Source organism: Pimephales promelas, chromosome 6 (assembly GCF_988280905.1).
Source record: "Pimephales promelas chromosome 6, fPimPro1.hap1.1, whole genome shotgun sequence".
Classification (NCBI taxonomy): domain Eukaryota; kingdom Metazoa; phylum Chordata; class Actinopteri; order Cypriniformes; family Leuciscidae; genus Pimephales; species Pimephales promelas.
The window spans coordinates 35111144-35121268 of NC_142774.1; the positions used below are offsets into that span (position 1 = coordinate 35111144).

A 10125-nucleotide genomic window follows, 5' to 3' on the forward strand; every position below is an offset into this window, starting at 1 on the left:
ACATGGGGGTGAGTAAATTATCAGCAAAAGTTTTTTGGAAAAGTGAACTACTCCTTTAAGGTGTTGGTCTGATCAGTTTTCCTGCAATTGTATATTCCCCATTTATTTTCCAGGTAAAACCAACCAGATTTTCTAAGTTATTAAAAATTATGAATGACAATTAAATCATAAATGACAGTGCAACATAAAAGTATAACTATTACCAGAAGTAATGACACACGAGTATACTATTGTTTTAAACTTGTGTTGGGACTTCATTTCATCATTTACAATGCGTTATCAGTGGAAGTTCACTTTTTTGTTGTTGACGGTAGTTGTTGACTCCCTCCTAAAAAAATACCATCACAACTTATTGCAGTTTATGCATATTTATCTATTTAGCATATAGAAGCACACAATCAAAAATAAATGCGATGACATTTAACAGTCTTTGTTCAAACAATATGTAACAATGTCTGCATTGCAGTATTTTGTCACTTAACTTTATAAAGCGAAAAAAGCTTCTTCTCTTTTATTTTAATTCTTTTTTAATTAATTCTATTAATATTAGAATATTTTAATTCTTCTCTCACTCTAGCTCAGTAAAATCTCATTGGTCCAAAATCCTGCTCCTCTAGTTGTATGTTAAACATCAGTGCTCTGATTGGCTGACTATATTGCATCACACAGCATTTTCACTTCCAGCGTCAAAAGATTCATTATTTGCCTGGTTAGGAGACAATATTATGTATTGTTTGTAATGTAACATTTTGCCTAAAATCTTCAAAGTATAAATGCAAACATAAATCTTATAAAATGACTCCTACAGCTGTATTATTTGTTTATATTCATGCAGAAAGCAGAACACAGTTTTTCTATTCAATGCTGTTCACATCTGAAACGAGAGTGGGCTGCAGAGGTGAAGTGTGACGTATACGTTTTTGAGATTCACTGATGATTCAGCGCCCTATAGAGTCAGTGTGTAGGATACACTGAATCCAGGTTTAAAGGGGATTAACGGGTCTAATTACCACGAGGGAGCAAAATGATGGATGTGTTTGTCATAAACCCTTGATTCCTGATTTAGCAGTGGAGAGGGTCTGGAAATGTACAGTGCTTAATGACCCTTAATCTTTATTGAAACTCAGTGTGTAGGATGCAGCTCTGGAGAAAAGTGCACTGTGGACTCAATCGCAAAGATGTGGGTTTACAAAACACTCTTTTGTCACATTATTAAATCAAAGTTGAATTACCATTGACTAAACTAATATTTAACCACAATGGGACCACAATGGAAATAAGTCTTCGGGCTTTATTGTGTTTATCCCTGACTACTTTTGTATTTGTTTTTAATGTATGCAGCAGTTTCTTACTGTTCTTCACATTTTTATATTTAAGTGGTCAAATAAATCTAATCTAACACTTCAATACATTCTGTCTATCATTGTGTGACTGTTCTGTAGACAGTACCTTTAATGCCTTTACACAACATTAATTTGGAATTCAGTGCATTCATGCAGGACTTTAGTTTTTGACAAATGACCATTAGCTTTTTTATTTTAAAGGGGTCATATCAAATGGAGGAATCAAATGACCCCTTAATCTTTTGAGAGAAAAAAACATGTCGTGCAAGAAAAACATTGTGACTTTCGGAACTCAAAACATGTTCTTATTATTAACAATATCCCTGGATATTTCAGTCTGATCTTAGTAGTATGTATGGCACATTTACACAAAGATGTGTTACATTTACATTAATTCATTTAGCAGGCACTTTTATCCAAAGCAACCTAATAATGAAGTCTTGGCATTATAGGCACCCCTCCGGTAACTTATTTTTTTTTATTATGATATGACCCCTTTTAAACTGAGAAACCAGAATATCAACACCATATACAATCAAGAATGCCAGAATTACAATCAGCACATCTCAATGTTATGTGATAACATTTTAATATAATTATAAAATTAGGATGCTTTTGAAAAGAAACCTCTATTTTATACAGATTTGTTTGATCTATATAACACAAATTATGTGTGCAAAATGTTGATTCATTGCTTTTACAGTAACAGAAAAAACAGCAAAATTGCATCACCGCTCCACTTCTGTCAGACTAAAGGGTACTTCAAGTCTGCTGCACTTCCTCTCCTTTCTCCTTTAGCTCTTGGTTGTACCTACACACACAAATACAAAGTGCGTCACTCCATGGAGGGATTTTATATGGGTATGTGTATGGAAGGTGGCCACCCACCGGCAGAAACATAAAATAGTCATGTCTGTCCACCAACATTTAGGCCTGGTGTCACATTCACCAGCTGGAGTGCCCATTATCTCCACCAGAGGGCATTCCTGTGCTATCATGATCTTCCATTCCCATAACCTATTGCCTGGACTCAATACCCTCGCTTTCACAGACAAGGCTTAAGCCTAGGCTAGTCCCAGACTAAAATGCAAGTTAGAGCTGTTTTAACTGAAAGCAACTTGCACTGATATATCTTAAAATAATCACTTTCATTGTTTTGTCTCAAGATGCACATCAGTCATGTTTTTTTTTTTTCTACGGCATGTTTATAAAAGCTACTTAAATGCCCTAATTGAACCAATTCCTAATCCTGGTTTAGTCTAAGCCCTGTCTGTAAAAACAGGCCATTATGTTGTGTCTTCTTAAGCGCTGCCCATATAAGCCCTAGCTGCGTCTGAAATTTCATACTCTCGAGTAGGTGAGATGGTTCTCACTGCAGAATATGAAATCCATGGGGAGGAGTCGGATCCGGATCCAACTCCTCCCACCTTACGTATACCTAAACCCACCCCTAAACCTACCCAGCTCCACCCACTGATCCCTGGTGCGTTCACACCGGACGCGAATAGCACATCAGGCGTGAATGATTTCAATGTGTCTATGCAAAGACGCATCACGCGCGTAAAAAAATCCTGCGGCACGAATGAGACGTAGAGCGTGGCGCGGTAGATGCGAATACGCCCCATTCGCGCGTCAAGTTCACGCGAATTGAGCGTCTGGTGCATTAAGCTCGAAAAATTTAGTGCTATTTGTGCATTCACGCGTTTGACGCGAATTCACGTCTGCTGCCCGAGTTGAAAAATGTGAATTTTGGCGTCAATTCGCGCCGTGTTAACCAATCAGGAGCCTGCTGCTTGCTCACGTGGTGAGAGACAACAGGGGCACGTTCAAGTTCAAAACAGTGCGCAACGTTTTGCTACGGTTTCCTAGTTGAACGTCATGTTTCCAGGAAATGGTGTGCAACGGGGTTTGAGATATGTTTTCTCTCGTTTGGTGGGTGTGTCAGAACTGCAATCCAATCAGCAGCAACATGTGTATAAAGCAGGCGGTATTAAAGTGAACTCGCACAATGGGTTAAGGAAAATAATTTACAAGTGTGTTCAATGCAGATCGATATATGCAACAACTGAGGATATTAGAAGATATGTTTGTCGTTTATTGTAAAAATATAGGATATCAACATGAGTATGCAAGTTTATGACATTTGGTATAGAAATAAAAAATGGTAAGTGCTTTTCCTAAAAATGAGAAAGAAAATAGGTTATTAAAACATTATGAAATACAAATAAAGTCAGTGTGTGAGGCTAAACAGAATGTGTTTTAGTCTGAATTAGGTAAGATGTGTGCTTTCAATTTCCACAAATCCCTTCACTTGATTGGGATGTTCTCTTGTGTTCTGGGTGGCAAGTGCAGTTACTGTAACATCAGGTATATTTTGTAATATTAAACGCATATTTATACCGACTTCATCAGGCTCTGAAAATTCTTCACAAAGAACACAGAGAATGGCCTTATCGGGCTCCATAGTTGCAACTCTTGCGTCATCAGAACGGAGTGTTCAACACATCACCGTTTCTGTTTAAAAAACGTTGTGCAACGTTTTGTCCGGGCTGAACGCAGCCCAGGTCATCAAACTGGACGCGGGACAGGCGGAAGTACAGCTGAGCAGCCGTCATTCAGCGCAGCTCCTAAACAGCGGCCCCTAAATCAACCACTAAACAGCGAATGAATTGGAAAAACACCCTTTTGATAAACAATGTCTCAACAGTAAATAGAAGTACTAAATATAGAATATTAAATATTCTATATAAATATACAAAAATTTTCTATTATAAATATACTAAATATTACAGTAAATGCTTGTAGCGTAATCTTCACAAAAATATTATATATAAAAAATAAAATGCCCTAATGCCCAAGGCAAGTGTGAAACAAAAACGTTTTTTTTTTTTTTTTTTTTGTGTGAATGAATATTACGGAACAAGCACTTATGAGTCATTTGATGTTTAATTTAAACTGTGTTGGTGAATAAATTTAAATAAATAAATAAAAATAAGATGTAGTAATTCAACTGCATTTTAGTAGCTTGATTATCTTTCAAAATACTGAAGCTTTTGATGATGCCACTCCACGTGAGCATTCTAGATTTTCTGACAGATTAATACTCTGAAGAAAGAAAAAAAATATGCGTTTAAAAATATGACGCATTTAACAGCTTAAATATTTTTTGTTGGTATCTTTGTTGACCTCCAAACCATTGAACTCTAAATCTTTGCAGCTTAACCCTACAACTAAGCTTGTCACCTGTGTGTATTTACTGATGGTAGTAAACAAATCTGACCTTAGAACAGAAATCATAATGACTAACCTCCATATCCTAAAGAGCTGGACGGTTCCACATACGCCCAGGAAGAAGTTAACAGCAAACAGAGCCCAGTTCTTGGGAATGATCACCAAGCAGTACCTTGACCAAATTATTCCTTGAAAGAAACCAGAGGGAGTCGCTGTGTTGAAATAAAATCCTTATTGCAGAAACACTGTATGTGGGTAAAGTGGGTTAAAGGAGTAGTTCACTTTTTTTTTTTTTTTAAACGTTTGCTGATAATTTACTCACCTCCATGTCATCCAAGATATTCATGTCTTTCCTTCTTCAGTCGAAAAGAAATTAAGGTTGTTGATGAAAACATTCCAGGATTTTTCGGATCCTGTTCCGAAAACGGTTCATGGTCCGAAAGACAGTTTCAATGTGCAAACTGCAAACTGTTCAAAGGGCTTTAAACGATTCCAGACGATGAATAAGGGTCTTATCAAGCGAAACGATCACTCATTTAAAAAAACAACAACAAAGTTTAAGTTTTATACGCTTAAATGCGCGTTCGTGACTCTCCTGTTCGAACTCGTTCATCAAAATGAACAAATCTTTTTCAGAGTCAATTCGTTCGTTGAGTCAACCAAATGACATGAAAAAAGACTTGTTCATTCTGATGAACGAGTTCGAACAGGAGAGTCACGAACGCGCATCACAGAACAGAGCAAGGTGACCATTTGAGCTTATAAAACTTAAATTTTGGTTTTTTAAAAATAAAAAGAGTGATCGTTTCGCTTGATAAGACCCTTATTCATCGTCTGTAATCGTTTAAAGCCCTTTCAGCAGTTTGCACTGAAACTGTCTTTTGGACCTTGAACTGTTTGGTTCCCATTGAAGTGCATTATATGGAGAAAAATTCTGAAATGTCTTCATCAAAAAACTTAATTTCTTTTCGACTGAAGATAGAATGACATGCGGTGAGTAAATTTTTTAATTTTAAAGTAAAAAAAAAAAGTGTTTTTAAACAGTTATGTTGAGAGAAAAGACAACCAGTCTCTGAAATGCTTTGTCAGAGTCAGAAAGACAGACACAGAGATAATATTTTATTGACTGTCAAACTAGATATACCACTCAGACATTTAGTATAGTTCATTTTTTCAGCTCTATTTTCAGCCAAACTAATCTCAGGTTACAATGAGGCTTTAGATGAGATATTCTAATCTAGAGGACACTGACAACAGCTACTGATGTTGATTAGTCTTGACCAAACAACATCGAGCATGTCTCTCCACCTTGAACGAGTACTGTACCTGTGGTTGTAATGACGCAGGACTGAGAGAGACTGAGCTTTTCTGGTGGCCGGGTCATATCAGAAAATCCAGCCACAACTAAACCCTGCATGGGGAAAAAAAAGAGCAAACAAGAGTGGGGTTGCCATAAGGCCTTGGTCAGCAGGAAATCCATGATATGATTGCATTTACTGCAGCATTTCAACATTTCGAATTTTAAAGTTTAGTTCACTCAAAAAGAATCCTTATCACCCAAATGCCTTTACAAACCAGTGGCTGACAAGGTCAAAAAAGTTGCACAAAAGTAGTCTGTGACTTCCACCCTACATTTTACATCTTACAAATCCATAAAATCGTTTTGTGTAAGAACTAGAAAAATGGAAAACAGAAGGTGGTAAAAGGCTGTATATTTGAACATTTGTGTATATTTAAACTGTGAAGGGAAAACAATTCTCATCTCACCCATTTAAAAACAGGCGCCCAGAAGAAAACAGTCTTTGGCCCTGAGAAGAAAAAAAAAAGAGAAAAGATTCTGTGAGAAATTAAGACTGAAAGTGCTAGAGTTGCACTATTATGGATAAATTGAGTATCAAAAATAAAAATAAACATCACAATTCTCCCATAATTCTGAATTGACAACTAAACAAAATAATATGTAATTTACTAAAATATCGAATGAATTTGAATTATTATTATTTTTTAAATCGATTGAAATGAATGATTCAATGACTCACTTCACTTGTTTTATTAATGGATAAATCACCATTTTTGAACGGAACTCATGAATGATTTAATGGCAAATACATTACATACAATACATCTAATTGACACAATCATTATTTTGAAGTGTCAAGACCCTGTCAAAACATGATTTACTCTCGAGCTGCACAATTAATCGCAATTAACCCCAATGTGTGATCATACTTGTCAATTATTTAATAGACATACCCGAATCGGTGTCATTTAAGAAAAAGATAGTGGCGCTTGGGTGTTTCAATCGAGATCGCAATCTTTTAAGGATTAATCGTGCAGCTCTACAAAGTGCCACTGTAAAAAACGAACTTGCTGTCGTTTCATTTTTTTTTTTATTTGATGCTCTAAATTCCATAAAACTTGAAAAATGCTTCAACAGATAAGATACACCTAAAAATGTCATGCAGTCTATGATCAGAAACTATCGCCCAGGAGCATTGGAGTAGTCTAAGCTTTAAACTTTAAGAGTGCATTTCCATGACACCAATGTAGGCTACTTAAAACGAATCAGTTTGTCCTTTGCTTTATTCACGTACAGACGATAATGTTGTCAAAACGATCCCCGAACACGCTCATATGCTAAAACGACTAAAGATGCTGTATTATGCATGCCAGGCCAGTAGTTGGTGTGTCACTATGTGCCTATAGACTGGAAAACATAATATGCATGTTTTAAATTATAAATTCAATGTCATAAATGAATTTAAATTATAAATTCAATGTTTAAATTATAAATTCAATGTCATAAATTAGCATTTTTGTAGTATGCACTGAGACAATATTGTTTTCAAAAACTTGCACTTGCAACTTGCACTTATGAAAACTGAAAAGTTTTAAAAGTTTATTAAATTCAAATTTGCCACCTGTTTACACACTGTTTTCAACTAATGCATTATGGCCATTCATTTATATGACAACACAATTTTAGGGCCTGAAACTGCAAACTGCAAACGGTGACGACGTAAGACATGTTAAGACATGCTCCTGGATCAACATATTTTGTTTACATTCCTGTCCCAAAATGTAGTCCTTATCCCTACCCCTAAACCTAACCCTAAAATCAGAGGGTAATGAAAGCTGAATAACACTGATGTTTAAGTACTTCACCCTGGTTCTAAGCCTAAACTTGACAACTGTAAAGTTGTCCCTCAAATTTGATTTAGTTGATTAGAAAGATGATCCAGGATCAACAAAGATGTTGATCCAGGATCAACAAAGATGTTGATCCAGGAACATATGGTACTTGGTGAAATCAGGTTCACCATAGTGGGTTTCTTTACAAAGTGACATCACCAAATAGAAAACCAGGTCTATGCGAGTATGGTGAGGACACCAACACAATGTAGGCTACATGATTAGTGGGATAGAAAGATGCACATAAGTCTATAGCTCATTCAAACTGTAAAAGCCTTTGATACTTAAAGCAGACTTAAAATGTATGAATTTCGTTGCATTAAATTGCAGCTGCAAACAAATGATCCTATCTTTTCTCAGAACTAACAGTTCTCTCAGCCATTTTGTAATCCCAAGGTTATTATGGATGTATGAAGTTCATTTGGATAGTTCATATAGCCTAGATGTCTTCAGTTACGTCTAATGTTTCATTTTTAAAGGTAATTTATTAGCATGAAATATTTGCATGAGCTCCAAATTCTTTTTGAGGCCACTGTATGACTGCATGATAAATAACATCAATAACACTGCAGAGATAATATGGAGAAGATACTATAGAAAACATCAATAATAAATGCTTTAGAATAAGAATAATACAATAATTAGACAATGACTGACTAGCGTGTTTGTCAAACAGGAGAAGAGTAATTTCTTTACCAGCAGGATGATTGTAGATGGGTCTTAATTTAGGCGGCAGCATTAACTCGATCCTGTCCAGGGTCCGGTGATACGACGCTCTCAAACCACCGGAATAAAAACGACATGATTGCAGTCGTAAAAGTCTGCTGCTGCTCATGCTCTTTCGATGCAGTAACCACAGCACAATGTCAATGGGAACTTAGGTGCGCACCTTCTGTCCACCCTTCGAGACGACCTATCACAATGTCACCATCACTGAAAACACGTTTTGGTGCCAGGCAGCGAGCCTATACAGAAACACAAACAATGAGATACGTGAAAAATACACTGAGAAATGAAGGAATGATTGAATAAATGACCAATCTTTTACCCTACATGTATTCTAAAATGGGCTCGTAGGTCTCTACTTGGAAAATGTGGTCATATGATCTATTAATAGGTAACCTAGTTGAATATTAAAGCGACTGTGCGATCTGCTCGTCAAAAAGTAACAGCTTCTGTCCAGCAGATGTCACTGTCGCTCAGAGAGTGAATTTGGAGCAGAAAACGGTTCATATCTTTAAATAATCCATGGTATTAAATCTCATTTTTCACCATATTACTTGATTGCTAATATTATTTTTGATGGTCAGATTTTAATAAAAATTGCATGAATAGTGCTTATTTAAAGATAATATATAAGCTATTTATACATTTTTAATTAGATTATATTGTATATAATGCTAATTTTGGTTTAAAAATCAATTTATGCATACTCAGAAATTACCTATTATGCAACCTTGACACAGTCAAATGGTTTAAATTAGAATTACTGTCTTTGCATGACTGCTACATAGCACAATAGTGAAACTGTACATTTTAAAGTGTTATTATAAACCATGTACATTTTACACTTCCCCAAATATAGCATGGGATGGTGGGTCACATCTTTACTTTTTTTTTTTTTTTTTTTTTTTACTTTACTTAACATCTTTTAGTGAATGGGTACACTGCCTATACCTGGGCTCACTGAATTCACTTGGCAGCTCTGAATGTGGTAGGCCTAAATGTGAAAATAATGATTAAATGCTATTTTGCATATTACTTAGTATGAAAAACTAATTATGCTCTAATGTATGGTATCAAAAAACAACTAGATCAACATCCTTCTGTATCTGTATTCATAAAAAATAATAATCACATTAAGTGCAAAAGACAAAGAAATGCTTTATGCATGCATGTGGTTTGTTGGTTTTGTTTGCATGTAACACTCAGGAATTTTTTTTGTGTTTTATTCCTTAAGTTCCCCTTTAATAACAGTAAATAAACACTTAACAGTAAGTTGTTATGCAATATCTGGCACTTATGTAATTCATGTAACTGTGGGGAAAACAAAGCCACAGTTGAAAGATTGATCGTAACCATAAATCTTAACTTTAATCATTTGAAGTGATATGTTTTTATAAAGGAGAAGTTCTAACAGAGGTATCAATAATTAATTATCTACTGTTAAAAAATAGCAGATCAGAAAATTTTGAAAGATTGATCACAATTCAATTACAATACTTTAAATTACAATAGGCCTACATGCAAAATGGACTTATTTCATGAGAGATTTTATAGCATAAACAATTTGCACAAATTTATAACAAAAATATTGTTCAGTGATTAGTTGCAACTTGCAATGAAAAAAAAGGCAAAG

At 35.3% G+C, this 10125-nt stretch overlaps 1 protein-coding gene across 2 annotated transcripts; it reads right to left on the reverse strand.

Annotated features, from left to right (window-relative positions):
• Nucleotides 1-1909: 1909 nt before the first annotated feature.
• Nucleotides 1910-8933, reverse strand: mpc2a (mitochondrial pyruvate carrier 2a). 2 transcript variants are annotated; one of them, XM_039651891.2, is made up of 6 exons: nucleotides 8820-8933; nucleotides 8463-8731; nucleotides 6342-6382; nucleotides 5901-5985; nucleotides 4651-4762; nucleotides 1910-2154 (listed from the first exon to the last, which is right to left on the reverse strand). In XM_039651891.2, the coding sequence occupies exons 2-6, from the start codon at nucleotides 8599-8601 to the stop codon at nucleotides 2106-2108; spliced, it is 426 nt and encodes a 141-aa protein (XP_039507825.2). In that variant the 5' UTR covers nucleotides 8602-8731; nucleotides 8820-8933; the 3' UTR covers nucleotides 1910-2105. The 2 variants fall into 2 exon arrangements, with proteins under 2 accessions (XP_039507825.2, XP_039507827.2); XM_039651893.2 differs by lacking the exon at nucleotides 8820-8933 and having other exon boundaries at nucleotides 8463-8807.
• Between the last annotated feature and the right edge of the window lie 1192 nt (nucleotides 8934-10125).

What these genes read in the sequence shown, in the direction of transcription:
- mpc2a (XM_039651891.2), bottom strand. Translation starts at nt 8,601, where the DNA reads ATGAGCAGCAGCAGACTTTTACGACTGCAATCATGTCGTTTTTATTCC. An exon ending in GGGCGCCTGTTTTTAAATGG is followed by an intron (nt 5,986 to 6,341) that starts GTGAGATGAGAA and finishes TTCCCCATGCAG; the next exon opens with GGTTTAGTTGTGGCTGGATT. An exon ending in CTGCGTCATTACAACCACAG is followed by an intron (nt 4,763 to 5,900) that starts GTACAGTACTCG and finishes GTTTCTTTCAAG; the next exon opens with GAATAATTTGGTCAAGGTAC.